At 39.6% G+C, this 21,692-nt stretch overlaps 1 protein-coding gene across 1 annotated transcript in view; it reads right to left on the bottom strand.

Annotated features, from left to right (window-relative positions):
• The window catches only part of Kat6a (lysine acetyltransferase 6A), a gene marked incomplete at its 5' end in the record, with an annotated part of 97,434 nt that extends 75,744 nt beyond the window's left edge, over positions 1–21,690 (bottom strand). The window contains one exon of the mRNA XM_031391222.1: positions 21,487–21,690. Within this exon, the coding sequence (XP_031247082.1) occupies positions 21,487–21,690 (204 nt within the window). The remainder of the gene's footprint in view (positions 1–21,486) is intronic.
• Positions 21,691–21,692: the final 2 nt, after the last annotated feature.

Below are 21,692 nucleotides of genomic sequence, written 5' to 3'. Positions count from 1 at the left end.
TTATTTTTACTGTGTTCTTATTCATTCATACAAAACTCCTTAGGCACCTACCATATGTCCCATACTATCTGAGGAATATGGAGACAGGAGTAAACAAGACACTGTCCATAACTCATGCAGTTTATGCCCTAGCAAGAAAAAGACAACAATAAAGAGATAGGTAGAGTAATGTTTAGTTGTGATAACTAGTTCAGTGAAGCAAGTCATGCACTTATAGCAGACACCAAACGAGGATGAGAAGAGTTAGCGCACTAAAACACAGCATGTATAAGGGCAGCAGAAAAGACAATGTGTCCGTAAAACAGTTAGCAAGGTGATGATGGTCTGGATATGCAAGAAAATGGCTATTTCTTACAGGAGCTCAGAGAGGAATCAAAGTCAGAGTTCCTGACTTTGACAAGAGGGTTATTTACTGCAAAGAAAACTAGCAGGAAACACTGTTTCATTCACATTACATATGTTTAAGATGTATTGGGAAGCAGGCTCTCCCACGTCACAGTGCATGTGCAGAGGTCAAATCACAACTCGCATGAGTTGGGTCTCTCCTTCCCTCATGTGGTTTCATGTCCTGAAGCTTGCAGGAAAGTGTCTTTACCCACTGGGCTCTCTCAGCAGGCTATAACCACATTAATTTCAAGTCAAAATACTCAGACAGGACAGAACAAGGACTCTAGGGATAGCCATGTGACTCACTACTCAGCCACAGGCAGCTAGCTCCCTTTACAGGTCTCCTGAGCTAGGTTTGTACATAAAATACATTTCCCTCCACTTTAGGGTCATTAAGGCAGAAAGACTTCCAGTCCTGATCCTAATCATTTGGAGATGTCTGAGTCAGGACAGAACTCAAGCACTCAACTGAGAGGATCTGGGCAGCACAGCAGTCCCGGCCAGTTTCCTGGGATTTAGTTACTCACAATCAGTTCTAGCCACAAACTACTACATGGAATTATTAATCCTTGTGCACCTAACTTGATGTGTACAGTAATAAAAAATTTAGTATATCCAGGGTTCAGCATTATCCAACACTTCAGGCATTCCCTGGGATTCTGGAAGGAGATTACAGGGAATTCTAGAAGTTGATTCTCAGCTTAGTTGTCCCTGAAGCCAACTCTATCCCTACTAGTCCTTGGGGGCTGGTCCTATGCATTGGTACTCTTCTCACTCCAGGCTTGTCACCGCAACCTCAGAACTATCCAACACAGCTCATTAAATGCCAACTCACTGCCCTTACCAAGCAAATCTATCAGGAGTCAGAAAAGAAAAGCTCACTTTAGAAACTAAAAAACAAACAAGTTTTTAGCAATGGAACATAAAACATCAAGAATTACAAAAAGATAAACATGTTGCTAATTCCCTAGAGTACAAGGACTATTTGTGGGAAAATAAAGGCTTGAAAAAAATTAAAGATGAATAAACTAAAGAAAAAATAATCAATTTTTAAAAACAAGCAAAAAATATGAACACATTATCAAACAATTTAAGAGCACATGAAAAGCTGCTCTATACAACAACCATTAAGGAAGTAAAAAACTTGAATCATGATAAAAGATATATAATCCAAGTTTTAAATTCCTAGAGTCCATGTAAAGATGGAAGGAAAGAACCAACTCCCCAAAGACCCCCTGACCTCCACAGGACGGCGGGTGTGTCTGGGTACACACACACACACTTAAAAAGGAATCATGATGAAATATTCTCTATACATTTTAGAACGGCTTTTTAAAAAGCCAATGCAGCCCTTATTCAAAATGCCTGAGACCAAGTTTCAGGGTTTTTAGGACTTCAGTGTATGCCTACACACGGTCATATATCTTAAAGGTGAGATGAGATCCAAGCCTAAACACAACGTTCATTCATGTGTCATGCAAGTCTGAAATCAGCATTATTGGACTTAAATCAAGGTGACAGTTGAAACACACTCCCTCTATAGACCTTTTCAGTTTTCTCATAGCTCCTGGCACTCCTTGGTTTGTGGCCAGTCTCAGTCTAATCACTCTTGAGTCTTTACATCAGTGAGTATGTGTGTTTGAGTATGTATGTGTGGGGGTGGGGTGAGATGGGGATCTAAGTGTGGAGAGATGGAGACACAGATAGGCACACACATAAAGAGTCTTCCACTTCCCTAGGGACAGTTATGATGACATCTAAAGCCTACGTCAACAACCCAGGACCTGTCTATGCAAGTTTACAGGAGCCTTGTTTGCAGTTGCCAAGCACTGAAACTACCCTTTAATGAACAGTAACAGTATACTCTTTAATGGATAGCTATAGCTCAGCAATAAAGAAATAAGCAACTGATATAAATAGCACAAATACTAAAGAGATTATGCTACAGGAAAGAAACAGGATTCCAAAGGTTCTCTATGATTTTATTGACATCACAATCTAGAAAACGTAATGGGAAGCATAACAAGTCCAAGCTGGTTTGCCAGAGGCGGGGTAGAAGAGGCTTAGGTAGTGCAGAAGAACAACATGAGGAGAGTTTCTGGAAGAGACACAACTTTCTGTACCTTGATTGTGGTGGTAGTGACCCAACCCTGTGCACATATTCAAAAAAGTGTGTTATTTTACATAAACTTACTAATAATTGTGCAAATAAATGAATAGGTCATATAACAAAAGTAGCTCTGCATTTTCCAGTTTTAAAGAAAGTCCATGTACATACGTAAAGTTACTTCTTTACTTAATAAACACTTAAAATTAGATGTATATATCTTTACTTTCATCTTCATCAAACGTATTAGAGCTTTTGTAGTTTTAATGTAAAATTGTCCATAATATTTATTTAATAACCCTATTTTATCTCAAAAGGGGGAGACGGGAGGAAAGGTTTTTGAATAGTATAATGATTATTCTCAAACTTTTCTTTTTGCTATTTTTTGGGTTTTTTTGAGTCCTACTATTCAGTCCTAGGAATTGCTATGTAGAGTATGCTGGCCTCAGACTCACAATCATCGTTCCCAGCTTCTGCCTCCTGAATGCTGGCATTACAGGTATGGGCTACCATACCTAGTCCCAATCTCCTAATACACTTGCCCTCTGCCACAGACTAAGAGAACTTTGAATTAGCCCCATGCCATGCATGATGACATTCTGAGCAATATGAACAAAACAAAAATTTTAAAACCACAATGGCTTGTAATTAATACTACATAACCCACAGATAAGTGACTCCCTTCTCCCCCTTTTAGATTCTTTTCCATCACATTGCTCAAGTTCAGTGACAAAGCAAGCACAGAACAAAGTGACCAATAATATCTTCTGCCTTATTCAGAAATGTAGTCAATCTGAATCCCAATGTTGTTCAAAAGTCTGTAAAGTTCACAACTGGTAACAAAAGATCCTACTATAAAATATTCTGCATGGCCCCCAAAGTAATAAGCTACAGTGTAAAATTAATCAAAATATTCAAGGAGCTGGAGTAATAATAGCTCATCTGGTTAAGTGCTTGTACTACAAGTATGAGAGCCAAAGTTCAATGCCCAGAATGCACTTCAAGAAAGCCAGGCAAGCCAGGTGGTGGTGGCACACGCCTTTAATCCCAGCACTTGGGAGGCAGAGGCAGGTGGATTTCTGAGTTCGAGGCCAACCTTGTCTACAGAGTGAGTTCTAGGACAGCCAGAGCTATACAGAGAAACCCTGTCTCGAGAAAAACAAAAACAAACAAACAAAGTCAGGCATGACGTAAGTACATTTACAATCTCAATGTTGCAGAAGCACAGGTGGACAGATGCCTGGGGATAGGGACCAGTTAGTCTAACCTACTTGGCAACTTTCAGGTCAGTGAAAACCCTGTCTCAAAAAGAAAAGACGGATGGCCCTTGAGGACCTACCCCAGAACTTGTCCTCTGCCCTCTATACACACCCACACATTTTGTGCACCTACAGATACACAGACACACACTCACAAAATAAATACACAACTAAATCAATCAATTAAGGCCCAGAATCTACACATAAAAGTACTTAAGAAAGTGGTATATTTGGGACTGTAGAAAACCCAGGTTCAATTCCCATTACTGACATTACAACCATCTATAACAACCCAAGTTCCATTACATCCAACACCATCTTCTGACCTCTGAGGGCATACATACATACATGCAAGCAAAATAAAATAAATAATAATAATAATAATAATAAGTTGATTTTCAAAAAGAAGTTAATATATCTTTCTAGGTCTTACCACAACCTATAAGGTAAGTGAATGGATGATATACCCAATTCTGAAGGTCTGTTAATTATGAAGACCACAACAGCAAAGTGTCCTCGCACCATGGAAGCAACTAGAAAGTATGTGTAGGACAGCAGGATTTCTCCCCGGTAGTGTTACAAGTTTACATTTTGAAGATCACAAGATTTGCATCATAAAAAATACAATATACATACAAAGATTAAAAATACAATCTTGCTAAGATAATAGATAAATCAGTGAGAATTAAGGATGCCCCTCAGTATGTTTCCAGCCCCTACCTCCAAAGATACCAAACTCTAAAGGATGCTCAAAAAGTCTCATATAATATGGCACAGCATTCCCATAACCTTTGTACATCCTCCTAAATATACTTTAAAACATCTCTGAATTACTTATAATACCTAATACAATACAAATGCTATGTAAATAGCTTTTCGGTCTTGCTAAAGGAACAGCAAGAAGAAAGTCTACACATTTAGTATGGACTCAATAGTCCATACTATTAATCTGCAGCTGACTACATTCGCAGATGTAAACCTGGTAATACAAAAAGCTGACAACTGACTGCAGTGGCTGCTTTCATTTGTATTGAAGTGGGGGGTGAAGGGAGAGACAGAGACAGAGCGGGGCAGAACATTTAATAGAGTAGATGTAATTACAGTACACCTGTAATAGGTTAAAAGGGGCTGGACTTAAGTGCCTCTACATAAAGGATAAACTATTTCAGGACTCCCTTAGGACAAAGGCCTTTTTCGATTGCTCAATCCCCAGTACACACAATGGTCCTATGTGTGGGCTTTGTCACCACAGCTCACTGATGAAAGGAGCCTATCTTGAAAGATAATTATGCAACCCATGAAGGAAAAAACTGAAGGCCTGACCCAACCAGGGAAATGAGAGAAAGGCAGGGAAGCTTGACTAAAGCTGATAAGTGACTTGGTGTTTTTCGCTCATCAGCACTCGATGTCACCTTCCCTTCACCAGAGCAGCAGAGACTGCTAGGGCTCAGGATCTACCACCCAAAAATATGACTGTAGGGGACCAGAATGTGCTGCCCCAAAATAGACTTCTTTGGCATATTTTGAGGTTGTTATTTTGAGAAACTGCAGACACTGGAGTGGCTCTGAAAAGCTGTCCTTTTATGAAAAAGCATTCACATCTCTGAAAGAAACATACACTGTAAAGTACAAGCAGCAAGAGGCCTCCCTGAGATGACTGCTGTGGCATCATTTTAGCAGCAGAGCAGGAGCCTGAGCTCACCTGGTCGCCTGGTCCACTTTCCTCACCATCTACTAGTGACCTTGGCCCCTATCCTTCTGCAGTGCAGGATACTGTTCTGTTCTATTTTGCATGTGTATGGTGTGCATATACATAGGCATGTAGATATGGGTACATATATGCATATATGCATATATGTATATACATACTCATGTAGATATGGGTGCATATATGCATGTGTATGGTGTGCATATACATACTCATGTAGATATGGGTGCATATATATGCATATGTGTATATACATACTCATGTAGATATGGGTGCATATATGCATGTGTATGGTGTGCATATACATATTCATGTAGATATGGGTACATATATGCATATATATGCATGTGTATATACATATTCATGTAGATATGGGTGCATATATGCATGTGTGTATATACATATTCATGTAGATATGGTGCATATATATGCATATGTGTATATACATATTCATGTAGACATGGGTGCATATATGCATGTGTGTGGTGTATATATACATATTCATGTAGATATGGGTGCATATATGCATATGTGTATATACATATTCATATAGATATGGTGCATATATATGCATATATGTATATACATATTCATGTAGATATGGGTGCATATATGCATGTATATGGTGTGTATATACATATTCATGTAGATATGGGTGCATATATGCATGTATATGGTGTGTATATACATATTCATGTAGATATGGGTGCATATATGCATATGTGTATATACATATTCATGTAGATATGGGTGCATATATGCATGTGGAGACCAAAAGCCACTACTGAGTCTCTTCCTCTACTGCTGTCTACAAATCAGCATACATACACGTATTTGATCTCAGAGACAGTCTTCCACTTAAGGTGGACTCACTGAAGGCAGCTAGACAATGAGCTCCCTGGGTTCTCCTACCTCTATCCCCCCTCCCATACCCAATGCTGAGTATGTACATGGGGCCTGGTTTTTTAAAACATGGGTGCTTGGAACTTACACTCAAGTCCTCACACTTGTGCAGCAGCAATGCATCCTGTCAACCTAACTGCTATCATCTGATACTCAAATGTGGCAGTGACAATGTGAAAACACTTTCTGAACATCTTAAGAGTTGTATACATGAATTAATAACACCTATGATTTCATAAATGGTTTCTCAGACAGATGTAACAAATGCAAAAAGCGTTAGCAGTCAAGTTTTTTTCACAGCTTATTAATTTCATGCACTACTAGTCTTTCTACAGAAGTAGTGTGGTGTGGTGGAAAAGTCCTAAGCTTAAGAGTATAAAGAAGTGAAAGGAAGTCTTTATAATCTGAAGTGCTTAGAAACGGGGCATCACCATTTACATGGAGCTTACGGAGAAGATGTGATTCTCCTTTCCCTTCTCATCTAGCTCTGTTCTGCTTGGCTGATGGCAACAGAAACAAACCGCTATTTGTAAAGTCTTTCAAAGGTAAGAAGTGAGGATCCATTGTGGGGACATACCATTTGAATCCCAGCACTTGAATACAGAAGCAAAAGATACACAGTTTAAGGTTAGATCTTGTCTCGAACAAAACAAACATAGAAATTTCAAAGTTATATTTTAATTTAAAAAAAAATGACAAAGTCAAATAAATTATGTAACATACAGCAGAATAAAAGAGAAGTCTCTCCTGAAAAATTACATATAAAAAGTTCCCAACACCCAACAGCACAAATTTAACAACAAATTACAGCAGGTACTCCCCAGCACATTAACCGATATACTGTCATTTGTTCGTTTCCTTTGTATTCACATACTACCTGACTCAATGATGATCACAAAACAACTACATAAAACATTTCTTTTGCACCGCAATAAAAATGGATCATTTAATCTGTCTTGACTTGTCTGTGCTAACTATCCTAAAACTATGATTTTTTTTACCTATTTTTATTACATGGATTTAAACTATAGCATATATTTTGACAAATATATGCATACTGAAATAGTTGATTATATATGCATGTGTTATGTATGTAAGAATATAAAATGGTACAGGCAAATAAGCATGTTCACCATTTCTTAACTTACTTTATATCCAGTGTAACATTAGTACCTTAAATGTACTCTTTCTCAGAAAAACTCAGATGTTAATAGATGCTAGTATCAACTACAGCCCTCCTAATGTGTGTCGGATCCTCAGGCCTGTCTATTCTATGTAACTATGATTTTCATCTTTGGCTTACATCTCATTTCCACAGCACTACTGCATAAACACTGTATTTTCTACCTCTGCTGTTTTTTAGAATGCACACATACACAGATATACATGCACATGTATGTACATACATACACACACATGCCATATTTTATGTACTGCCTGGCCTTGTTATTCAATGTAATATACTACATTGAATAGTATCCATATTGTGGCAAATGGTATGATTTTCTTGTTTTGTTTTGTTTTGTTTTAAGGTATAATAATGAAATGCAAGTGTATTTCAGTTTATCCATTGATCTATCAAAGACACATACATTATTCCTCTATGTTGGTTATCAAGTGTTATACTTTAATGAATATGTGGGTGCCAGTACCTTCAGAGCTGATAGCTTCATTTTATATACCCAGAAAGACTGTCGGGTCATGTGATATTTAAACGCTTAATTTCTTATTGTTTTCCACAGTGGCTGTCCTAATTTACCTATCTACCAATAATACACTAGCATGTTCTCTTGTCTACCTGTAAAATGGCTGTTTTATTGACAGTTTCAAACATGTATATAACTACTTTTACTTGTCCTCACACACACACCAGCCCTCTCACCCTTGTGTTGTCACTATTGCAATGCAGGGTAACTGAGAAAAATGTACATGCTGCGATAACGATGACAGACAGCAGAGGAAAAAGGAGTGGAGCCACTCAAGTCCCGGCTGTGGTGGGAATGCTTGCTGTTTGGTTTACATGATATGGTTTTCTCCTGTTCTAAATTTACAGGTGCTTATTTAAAATCTTGGTCTATTCTTATATAATGAGAACAAAGTGTTCACCTTTGCCTCATTGAGGTATTCTGCCTCTGTTGAATCAGCTTTCCAATAAATCTAAACCTTTTTAAAATAAGTAAAAGTGTCTCTTGTTTAGCTTGATAGTTAACCTAACCTTGAATCATATAAAGCATACTGTACATAAAGCTTCTTTAAAAGTTCAAAGCTGGACGGTGGTGGCGCACACCTTTAATCCCAGCACTTGGGAAGCAGAGGCAGGCAGATTTCTGAGTTCGAGGCCAGCCTGGTCTACAGAATGAGTTCCAAGACAGCCAGGACTATACAAAGAAACCCTGTCTCAGGGAAAAAAAAAAAAAAAGTTCAAAGCATGGGGCTGGAGAGATGGCATAGCAGTAAAGTGCACTGATCTTCCAGAGGACTTAGGTTCTGTTCCCAACACCCACATGCTGGCTGGCTGGCAGCTATCTATAACTTCAGTCCAAGAGATCTAACAACCCTCTTCTGGCTTCTTCTGGCTTCTTCATTCATACACATGGAAGAACGAAAGGAAAGAAGGATGGGAGGGAGGGAGGGAGGGAGGGAGGGAGGGAGGGAGGGAGGCAGGGAGGGAAGAAGAAAGGTAGGAAGGAGGGAGGGAGGGAGGGAAGAAAGGAAGGAAGGAAGGAAGTTAGTTTAAAAATAAAACATGCTGAGCCTAATGTGGTGCATGCTTTTAATTCCACCACCTGGGAGACACAGAAAGGCAAATTTCTGTGAGTTCAAGGGCTACACGGTGAGACACTGTCTCAAAATAAAACAAATAGAAATAAAAAGCCTAGAAGACATGTTTGCTGGGGAGAGTAGTAAGACCTAGGAGGCTAGCAAGATGGTTCAACTGTTAAGGAGCACTTAATTCTCGTGCCACGGTTCTGGGCTCTGTCCCAGCATCCACCAGCATGTCATTGTACCACATGGGTACAATGACATGCACTCTCATACAATAGGGGTACAGTAACTCATGTGGCAGGGTCTCAGGTTGTCTATGCTATGGCATGGAAAGTGTTTAAGCAGAGAGGCAATTTTAGTTTTAAAAAGTGGTATTACTAGCAACCATATATAGATCATCTTCTACTATTCTGAGGACTTTATACCCTGTACTGTCAAGTACAATAATTATTTTTATGGCCTTTTCAACTGAACCTTCCTTCAGTCAACTAGTTGTGTTTCTTAGGAACTCACTAGCTCACTGTGGCCATGGTTACTAGAGAAGACCATAGCTCCACAGTACTTCTATCACTATACAAACTTACATTAACAATGATGTATATTAATACAAATCCTCATAGCTTCATTATAAAATAAACACTGTTAAATTAATCTCCACCTTATAGGAAAAATGTGATACAAAAGTATTAAGCAAATTACTTAAGTTCTTAAGGCAAGCAGTACCAGATGGTCTGGGATTTAAACCTAGGTTCTTAATCCCTTCAAATAGTCACTCTGGACAAGTGTACTGACTGACTGGAAAGAGAGGACGGTATTGGAGGCAAGAAAAGAAACTAAGTCAGGCATAAGAGAAGTACTGAGGAACAGCGGGATGGAGATGAGGCAACTTCAACAACATCACTAGAATGGAGGTGAGGCTAATTAACAGATACTCAAGGGTAAGAGAAGAGTGGGAACAGCTTAGAAAGAAATCTAAAAGACGACAAATGAAGTGTGAAAACTAAAAGGGATGTCCCCACTTACAGCATTAGTCAACAGGAATGGCTCTTCCTAGAGTAACAACTTAGGAGAGCAAGTTCAAATTAACGGGTCTGGGTCATGACCAGGGAGTTAGATAAGTCCAGAATCCAGAAGAGAGTTTTAGATTAAGATAGAAAATTCATCATCAGTGCACAGAGACGTCTAAAGATAACTCAGGAAGTAGAAATAATAAAATAGAGGCATAGGGATAACAACAAGCAAGATAAATGCACAAGATAAAATGCCAAGAAACTGAAACACATTGTTACCAGACAGACAGGAGGGAAGAAAGATGCTGGGGAAGATTTACCCCAGAGGGAGAGGACGAAAAGGACAGACAAGTCCCTAAGGCTGCTGGGAGATCAGTCACACAAGCCTGGAAACTGCCAACAAGTGACTTAAAGCCAGGAGGGGTAGCACACAACTGTAACCCAGTACTCACAAGACAGAATTAAGATCCAGAGTTCAAAGCTAGCCTAGGCTACAGGACAAGACCCCATGTCCAAAGAAAGTTAAAAAACAAAACAAAACAAAATGAAAATAAATTTATAAGAGTACGGTAGGGGAGAAAGCCAAATTGTAGCAGTTCTCGAATGAAAAAATGTTTTTTTTTAAATTGTTGTTCTGTTTTTTACAAAAGAGTTTAAAGATGAGGAAAGTAAACAAGATGGGACTAGAAAACTGCCTTAGCAGATACAAGGACTGGCACTGTCTGAGAAGACCATACAGCTTGATTCCAAGCACCTACATGGTGACTCACAGTGGTTCCAGAGAATGAGCTTATGTAGATGGATAGATCAATTCTATCTATGAAAGGGAAAATAGAAGTATGTGTCAGAATGAGAAGGTCAAAGAGAATGGAGGAAATGCTGAAGTACTATAGTGCAAACAGGTTACATAGAGACAATCCTTGGCAGAAGGCAAAGCTGAGATTAGCATCCACCAATCTGTGAGTAGAACCCTATCACATGGTTGGATGATCTTCTCTACAATAAAACCTGTCCTTTAGAAGAGCAGAAAAGGAAAACATCTGCCTTAACTTTTTAAGCCAAGGATTTTCAAAAAGGATGCAAAAACACCAGGAATAACGGCAGACATTAGAAGAGCATGCACATAAAGGCCAATGAGATGATGGCTCAGTACGTAAAGTTGCCTGTAGCCAAGCAAGATAACTCAGGACCTACACGGTCCTCAGAGAACCACACTGATTCCCACAAGTTGAACTTTGCCTTTCACTCATGCAGTTTTTAAAATTATATTCGGTTAGTATTAGGCTAGTACCCATAATCAGAATTATGAAAGTGACTTAAATAGCAAGTGTGGCAGGAGTAAGGAGAAAGGGGACATTTAGAGAAATGGTAGTCAGGGAATAAAAAAAAAGTCAGATTTCCAGAAGTACAGAGTCTTATGTCTAAAACATTTTCACAACAGAGTATAAAGTATGTTGTCTCACTTAACTAAATTGCAATTACTAAATTAAACTTAACTTTTTTTATCTTCTGCTTCCCTCAAGTAGCTCCCATCTGAGAGATCCTGGCTCTAAGCACTAGGGCAGTGGTACTTAACTTCCACTGCACCTAAGACAGGGAGACACCCCATTGAAACCTGGGCTCTCCCACCCTGCTGGAGTCTAATTTGTTTTCCTGATTATTTTTTAAAGCTCCTCAGATATTTCTAAAGACAATTAATGCCATGACTATTGCTTTAGAATGAACAGGGATTTTGAAAGGCATGGTGGTGCATGCCTTTGATCCCAGCACTTGGGAGGCCATCCTGATTTACATAGTGAGATCCAGGACAGCCAGGGCTACATAGAGAGACCCTGTCACAAGTTAACCACAAAAAGAAAGAAGAGATATGGCTCAGAGATTAAGAGCACCACTGACTGCTCTTCCAAAGGTCCTGAGTTCAATTCCCAGCAACCACATGGTGACTCACAACCATCTGTAATGGGATCCAATGCCCTCTTCTGCTGCATCTGAAGATAGTGACAGTGTGCTCATATAAATAAAATAAACCTTTAATAATAGTAATAATAATAATAATAATAAACAAGATAAGAAAATATTAAAAGAAAATATAAACACTATTAATCAGATATTTAAAGATCCCTTAAATAATAAGATTTGAAATACCAATATACATCATCATACTCAAAGCATCTACATTATGTTCCAAGTTCTGTAAGTTATTGTAAGTTATAGAAAACTGGGAGCTAAGTGCTTCACTGTAGCCAATGATAAGAAAACACAGAACCTGTCTACTAACTTACAGCTCTCTGGGTCATGCAATTCACGATTTCCTGGGGAAAAGCTTAGTCATATAGGTCTGATAATACTTCTGTGTATCAATAAAGAGAATATCCTTACTTACTCTAAACAAAATGCCAAGGCACAAGAATGAGCTATCTTCTTTTACAGACAGCAAATCTTACACAAACCCTTTTTTTCCACTACCCAATTTGTTGTCTGCGCCTTCCCTGTGTGGTTTACTGGTAATACTACCAATTTCTCAAGCTCCTTCTGGATATTTAACACTAAGAGACAATTTTTTTGAGACAGGCTCTTGCTATAGCCCAAGGTAGCCTGAGGCTCAAGATTCTCTCTGCCCCCATAGACAGACAGACAGGCAGACAGACAAACATAAATAAATATCTACAGAAAAAGCTAATTCCAAAGTGCCTTTACAACTATTCTACTGCTGACTTGTTAACAGTCACCACAAAAACAGTGTGAAACAATGAAGGAATGTGTGATACAAAACTATACCACATGTATAAATACTACTGAGTATTTAAAAAATTGAGACTAAGCCAGTTCCAATTTAATAACATGACAAAAATGGACTATTTGGGGCAGTTCTGGGAATCAAACACAGGGCCTTGTATATGGCAGGCAAGTGCTCTGCCAATGAGTCAAACCTAGTCTACAGAAGTCAGAGGGGTCAGATTCCACTGTGAGCAGCTCTATGTGGGTGCTGGGAATTGAGCCCAGACCCTTTAGAGGGACAGTAAATGCCTATGTGACCTATGTCATCTGTGTCACCTGTGTCATCCATGTCACCGTACCTTCATTTTTTTTGCAGATCTTTTTGTACCCTAGAAGGTTTTTGGGGGGAGGGGTTGGGGATTTTTTTTTTGAATAATAGCTCTGCTAAGCAGGACAATTATTCATTGCATTCTTAATAAAATATCCCAACAATAGGATAATTAATTACCAATTATAAATTATTCTTACCAACTTCACTATACTAATTAGATAAAATATGAAACAATTCTACATTAATGGCTATTTGCAAACAGTAAAAACTTTATCACACTTCCTTTTCAGTAACTTGAAAACATATCCCATTTTACTTATTGACTGACTGATTGATCTTTTTACTTATTTTTTAACATAGCCCATGTTAGAAAATATTTCTATATAAACATCTAAGCTGTGAGCTGCAGTCATGGCTCAGTAGTATAGAGCACTTACTGTCCTTCCTTCTAAAGGGCCTGGGTTCAATTCCCAGCACCCATGTAGGACTGCTCACAGTAGAATCTGACCCCTCTGGCCTCTGTGGGCATCTGTACACATATGTGTGCACGTGTGTGTGTGTGTGTGTGTGTGTGTGTGTGTATATACATACACATATGTATATGTATGTATACACACATATGTATTCACACATATACATACACATACATACATATATATGTATATAGACACAAACAATTTTTAAAAACAAAATACATCATCAAAAGAATTTAAGTTGTTGTCAAAACTTCACTCTATAAACTTAGAATACAAATTCCAGTAAAATTAGATAATCTGGGCTGTTCTAATTAACTACTGTATTGGGAAACAACTGCAGGAAGTAGGAGATTTACCACTGCATCTTTCTGGTCTAGGTTACTTAGATAGCTGAGTAATAAATTCAAGCTTAATTAAAGCTTTTTTTTTTTCACCAAAATGCTTCAGTAAATGATAATTCTGCTCAAAAACACCCTCAAAAAAATTTTAGTGATTTAGACAATTATCACAAGAGCTAGTTACACCAAGGCTGGAAAGAAAGTTCAGTGGTTAAGAGCACTGGCTGCTCTTCCAGACTTCCAGACCCCACACTGTAACTAAGAACCATCTGGCTGGGCGGTGGTGGCGCACACCTTTAATCCCAGCACTTGAGAGGCAGCGGTAGGCAAATTTCTGAGTTCGAGGCCAGCCTGGTCTACAGACTGAGTTCCAAGACAGCCAGAGCTACACAGAGAAACCCTGTCTCGAAAAACAAAAAAAAAAAGAACTGTCTGTAATCCCTGTTCCAGGAGATCTGACACCCTCTTCTGGCCTCTGTGGGAACTGCATTCAAACAGCACACAAACATACATGCAGGCAAAACACCCACACAATATAAAACAAAAATAAATACATCTTTTTTTAAAAAAGAATAGTGGTGTGGAACATGAAGTATATGTAATAGCCCACAGGTCAACAGACACATCAGCATTCCAGAAGAGCCATCCTTTTCACTCCCAAGCATTGTTAGTAGCCTACAGCAGGTGTTCAATACCTGTTTGAATTAAGTGGCAACTAAAAGTAGAATAACTTGGTGTGGTGGTACACGCTTTTAATCCCAGCACTTGGGAGGCAGCGGTAGGCAAATTTCTGAGTTCAAGGCCAGCCTGGTCTACAGAGTGAGTTCCAGGACAGCTAAGGCTACACAGAGAAACTCTGTCTCAAGAGAAAAAAAAAAGCTATCTTAAAAGTGGAATTACTTGTGGCCTACACCCTCCTTTCTCAACCATGACAAATACCCCCTGGAGATGAGTGCATCTACATATTTAGGATACAGAGAGGGAACAGCAAGCCAACCCCTTCTTCACTGCAGCGAAGTTGTTTCAGAGAGAGGAAGGAAAGTAGCTGAAATATAATGAAAGGAAGAGAGAGATAATCTGTTCAGAGAAGCAATCGTTTCTCACCTTTGAGTTCACTATATCATAATTCTGAAAGCGGGCTCTTCAAATCTTTGCAGAAGGTCATTTAGAAAATAAACTATTAAAAGTAGTGTATGAAATGAAAATCATTTAAAAATATAGAAAAAACCTCATCAATTTTAATTTCATCAATATTATTAAAGCAGCTAAGAACAAATCAAAATTCAAAGTAAACTCTGCTGATCAATGCACATGGGATTCACTCAAAAGAAATACAATTTTCCTAAATATATTCTTCCAAATCTAGTAATTTCAGTTAGTAAAACAATCTATTAGAGCTATGTAGTAATGGGTAGGTATTTCAAATTGAAGAAAACCAGTAGGTTTCTACGGAATAAAATGTCCTTAATGCAAGGCCTTAGGAAAAGTCCTCAGTTCAGCTGTAAATATTGTTCAGCGATCCTCAGCGCTCTTTTCAAAAGTCAAGTCCCAGAATTCTAGAATTAGGATGTGTCCTAGACTGTATTAGTAACTGTCTGCTTTTTAAAGAATGTGCATAACTCATGCTTAGAGCTCCTGTATGAGACTCCTGCAATTCAATTCCAGGCATACAGACATACAATACAACACGGACACACATGCTTCAAACATGGGAAATTATTATAAATGAAGTATCTAAACATTCTACCAAGATACAAAATAAAAGATACCAACATACAATACTGATTCAAAGCAGTGCCAACAATTCTACTCAGCTTCATGTGATTAAAAAAGTTCCAAAAGAGAAAAGAAAGCAGTTCCTACAGACAGGTGTTCTTATGATATCACACTGCAAAACAGTGCTTTATTGATTTGTCCTCTTTAACATTTTCACATATGCTCTTTAAAATGCCCAGTGAGAGAGAATACTTTATGAACAGGACTCTGAATCAAGTCATGATGAGAGGTTGTCAACAGAAAAGCAAGAGATCCTTTAACACTTTACACATAGAATCTAAAGTAGATTCCAGTCTTTGATTTTTGAATATTTGCAGAGACACCAGCAGCTGAATATCCCTTATCTAAATCCCCATTTTGAGCCATTATGCTTAGTAAGAGAAGTCAGAATTAGAAGTGTTTTGGACTGTTAAGATTACAGACCCTCGCCGGGCGGTGGTGGCACACGTCTTTAATCCCAGCACTTGGCAGGCGGATTTCTGAGTGCGAGGCCAGCCTGGTCTACAGAGTGAGTTCCAGGACAGCCAGGGTTACACAGAGAAACCCTGTCTCGAAAAACCAAAAACAACAAAAAAAAAAGATTACAGACCCTCATCAGGCAGTGGTTAGTCCAGTCCCAGAATGCCGTTACTGGGACTAATGCTGTTAGTCCCAGAACTCAGGAGGCAGAGGCAGGTCTATCTTTGACTTCAAAGGCCAACAGAGTGAGTTTTCATTACAGTCAGGGTTACACAGAGAAAACCTGTCTCAAAAACAAAACAAAAGAGATTATAGACCTCAATCCATAAAAGTGTGGTTCCAGCTCAAAGTTCACAGGGAAAACTGAACCCTAAAATAGATATCTAAAAATTCCATCAATGAGGGTAGGAATGCAGCTCAATTTGTAGAGTGCTTGGCTAACATACATGAAACACTGGAACCAATGCACACATCAACTGCAAAATGCAAGAAATTCAAGGTCATCATCAGCTACTCAAAGGCAGTCTGGTATACATGAGATCTTGTCTAAAAAACTAAAGAAATAATAATTTTTTTTACAAATGTAAGGGAGATGGCTTAGTAGTTATAAGCTGCTCTTTCAGAGGACTGGAACAGTCCCAGGACCACATCACGCTGCTCACATCAGCCTGGAATTCCAGCTCCAGAGAAGCCAATGCCCTCTTCTGGCCTTCTCAGGTGCATGCACAAACACAGAGACAAATAATAAAGTAAGTCTCTTTTTAAATTAAAATGCACTATACTGGACCATTGGCAAATGGATAAGATCATACTGAGGGAGGTGATCCAGACCTAGAAAGACCACATGTCATATAATAACTCTATTTGTGGTTCCTACTTCCAAGTTTTCAGATGTGAGTATAACCTGGAGTAAATGCGGAAAACAGGAAATTATAAAGGGACCATGGGTCAGGGAAGAGCAGCAGAGAGAGGAATTGCAAGGTACAAGTCGACTGTCCGTGAGACACTAATTAAGGAGGGAGATGGAAGTAAATACGAAGGAAAGAGGGAGGGGCTAAAAGGACTGCCTGAAAATCAGAAGCATAATATTATCTAGCTAGCTAAAATTACATAAGACTATCTAAGTATGTATATACATATGCATATATAATTTAAACGAAACCCTCCCATATGAGCTGACAATACTCCCATGAGCTTTATACAAAAATTCTAATATCAGACATAAGAAGCCCTGACTTGAGTTGTTAATCCAGGCTGTCCCTCCGAGACTTCCAAAACAGATAGCTCTTTCCTGACATCCTTGACTGCCTCCCAGAAGTGGAAGTTGCGTCCTATTGCTAAAGAAGCCGTGATCTTCACACATGGCACCCAGAGGATCTGAGCTGGCTCAGACCTGCTGCTTCCTACCTGAAAACTAGCCTTCTTATCAGAAGGCACCTTGGAAGGAAGGGAAGCAACCGACAGTCCTACCCAGCTATAACACCTATGTCCCACAACAATGGCCAGCATGGTACAATAACCATGAGGGAGCAGCAGTGGGATACACACCAAGCAGTAACCATCAGCTCTCTCAAGACCAGCTCAACAAGCAAGAAATAATTCCTGGTATGCAGACCTAGCCAACACCTAGGGCTAGTGAAGTCATGGATCTTGGAGGAGAAACCTAGAACTACTTTACTACACCAGCAGAATCCCTAATTATAGCCTAAATATCTCTCCTCATACCCATAGTAAGTGTTCTTCTCACTCCTCATCAAAGACACTTCTATTTGCAACAGAATTTACTGCAGAAAACCACAACTGATCAAAATTCAGAGTGGTAAAGGCCAGCCCCAACCAGTCCATCTGCATCGTAAACCCTGCACTAAGACTCAGTGATCACTGCGGAAGAGCCAGAGGAGAGACTTTAGGAGGCAGGAAGCTTTCTGTGAAGCCATGTCTCCTAGAAACTACACCCGTGAAGCCTTATCAACTTGTCTGCCTAAACAAGACCTAAACTATGAAAACACCAATGGACACGCTAACACAGTAGCGTCAAGGGGGAGCTTGAGGGGCCTCAACCCTAAACAAAAAACTGCAGGCAACTAAAGACTACTAGAGAGGGAGAGACAGTCTTCTACAGGAATAGTCCCTCACTGTCCTCCAATGCCAAGCCTGAGATCACATACATACAGGAACAGAAACAGTCTTCTGCAGGAATAGTCCCTCACTGCCCTCCAATGCCAAGCCTGAGATCAGACACATACAGGAACAGAAACAGTCTTCTACAGGAATAGTCCCTCACTGTCCTCCAGTGCCAAGCCTGAGATCAGATACATACAGGAACATTATACAGACTGAGCAGGTTGTATTTACGTATTTAACAATACATATATACATGTATGTGTATGTGTATGTATATATACATGTATATGTAACAACTGAAGAAAAGAGGCCATAAATTTGAGAGATTAAGGGAGGTGCATGGGAGGAGTTTAAAGGAGAACAGGGAAGAGGGAGATTTGTGTAACTATCATTTTTAAAAATTATTACAAAAAAATTAAATATTTTACCAATGAATTATACCACTGCCAAGCATCATAGTACGTGCTTCTAATGCCAGTATTGGAAGAAGAGGCAGCAGGATTTCTATAAGGCTGAGCCCAATCTGGGCTACCTAGAAAAGCGAGGTTCCAACACTTTCCCACAAGAAAACAAAAGTATTGTTACTTTCTAATTTGTTATTTAAACAAAAAAATTGTAGTTTAATGGGACACTAATAACTATAAGGAAGGGCGACGAGATGACTCAGCTATTAAGAGTTCTTGCTGCTTTTCCACAGGACCCAAGTTCAGTCCCCAGCACCCACCTCATGCAGCCCATGATCATCTATTACTCTAGCTCTGAAGGATCAGAAACCCTCTTCTGGCCTCTGTGGAGACACACACACACACACTCTCTCTCTTTCTCTCTGTCTCTCTGTCTCTCTCTCTCTCTCCCCCTTATAGAGAACAAGGAGGAGGTAAATGCACAAGATGGGAGGGGCAGAGGGATAACAGGATACAAGTGATCTGACAGGGAAAATGGAAAGGAGGTGTGCCCTTTGGGGATGAGACAGAGAAGTGAACACAACAAGAGGAAGAACAGGTGGTAAAATAATAGTAACGATATTTGCAGAAGCCACAGAGAATCATACTATTAACTACACACACACAAACACCAAAACGAAAAACCTTAGTTAGAATACATACAATTCTGTGTATAAATATATATACTTTTAATGTTCTTGTGTGGACTGATAGTACCCCCTCTAATGACCTATCAGACCACCTAAAAAAAACCCTCAATACCAAACAAGAGAAGCCCTCCCTCTCTCTTGAGTTGTTGGTCAAGCTGTCCACCTCGGTTGCCTCCCAGAGGCAGATGGTAAAGTGCCTACCGCTCAAGATACCATGTACTTGAGACATAGAACCCAGAGGATCCTGAGCTGGACTGACCTGAATGCCCCTTCCCTGAGGACAAGCTCTCATAGTATCAGAAGGCACCGTGTAAGCTTCCAAAGGACAGAGCACAACAGTCTCATATTTCTATGATGCTTACGAACCACATCAAGGACCAACATGGCATAGCCTTCAGGGTGCAACAGTAGCACACACACCTTAAATTGGAATTACTACCTGCTCAACAAGAGGGATCCCATGTCTGGTACTAGAGACCTAACTACTCAGTGCTAGTGAAGCCATGGTTACTGGAGAAGAACCTGTAAGTACTAAGTTACTAAATCCCTAACAACAAACTATGAACATTTGTCCTCACACCACAGCAAGTGTAACCTTCACCCTCATCAAGGAGACGTCTCTTTGCAACAACCGGAGACCACTGCATAAAACCATAGCCAAGCAAAACGCAGAGCTGTGGCCTCTAGCCCCAGTGAATACATCTACGAAACTGAACACGGAGAACACAATGGATATGCCAGCTAGACAGAGAAAAGTCCACAAGGCTTCAAACCTACACAAAGAACTACAGGCAAGTGAAGAAAGGTAGGAATCAGAGATGGCCCTTCTCAGGAAGAGCATACCAATCAGTTGTCCAATGCCAAACCATCAGCCCTGAAAACAGACACACAAGTAACACTTAAGGACTGAATAGGTTATCTTTAGGGATATATATATACATATACATGTATATACATATGCAATAGTACAAATGTATTTATACATGCAATAACTATTGGTGAAAAAAATAAGTCATGAATTTGAAGGAGATTGGGGAGGGCTATATGGGAGGGCTTGGAGGGAGTAAAGGGAAGGAAGAAATGTTGCAATGGTATTATGATATCAAAAAAAAAAGTTAAACAAATACCAAAAGTCTCCACCCAGAAGTCCCTTCCATGATATATACACTAGGTATACACAAATCAACAGCTCAGTCTCCAAGTAATAATTCCGAGTGCCCTGCACTGATATAAGACAGTCTACTGACATGAAAGAAGAGTCACACACAAAATGCTCCATCCCCAAGGATTCTCCTTAAAGGCCAAAGTATACTGCTGATATTGCCTTCAAGTGCATAAAATGACAATAATACACACAACAGAGTAAGGGACATATCTATACCCCAGAACATTTTATAATACAGGATACTGTATTCCTAACCCATAGAACTACTGCTGTCATGAATAACAACATTTAGGATTTCACTATATACAAAGGCACAGTAGATGTGGTGGCACACACCTGTGATTCCAGCATTCATTCCCTGGAGGCAGAGGCAAGAAGAGGCCAGCCTGGACTTTATAGCAAGACCCTCTCTCTCAAAAATATAAAAAATAAAAACAAGAAATCAAACAAACAAACAAAAAATACAAATCAAAATATAACACATGATAGGAAGCTGTACAAAACACAGAAATAAGAATGACTGATTCACTACCCCTACTATATGGGAATTGGTCTAGATCCTGTCTCCATCAGGATTGGTCTCAATCCTGTCTAGTGATAGCCTGAAACAAAATTCATCAAGTTCATCAAGTTGCAACAGTAAGGCACTACAAGAACTTTCAACCAAGTTTTCACACTAAGCTAAATAAATAGGTTCTTGTAGTTGTCAACACTCTGAACAACTAAAACCTATTCAGTTTTCCCAGCTAGAACTTCCAAAAGCCCCCCAAGCCTTGATCTTGTACGTGACTCCCCAGGACTGGGACCGGGACTCCTACTCCTATGCCACTGCCCTGTGCACACTGGCGCTAACTAATGCTCCTTACCTTGTCCTTTTCGTGTGGAAGCAGTGACACAGGAGGTAAACACGAGAGCGACTCACAGCTCTCCTTCCCTTCAGCACTGGTTGCCTTAGTGTTGAGGCGGTAGAGAGGTCCATCTTTAAGGAGTCGGCCATGACCAACGGCACGCTTGATCGCCAATCGTAGCTGCTGGTGAAACCCAGAGGCAGCACTCCCTCCATAGGCAGCAG

This window comes from Mastomys coucha, unplaced genomic scaffold (assembly GCF_008632895.1).
Source record: "Mastomys coucha isolate ucsf_1 unplaced genomic scaffold, UCSF_Mcou_1 pScaffold22, whole genome shotgun sequence".
Classification (NCBI taxonomy): Eukaryota; Metazoa; Chordata; class Mammalia; order Rodentia; family Muridae; genus Mastomys; species Mastomys coucha.
Note: the sequence above shows the minus strand (reverse complement) of the source record. Positions and strands in the feature narration are given on the sequence as shown.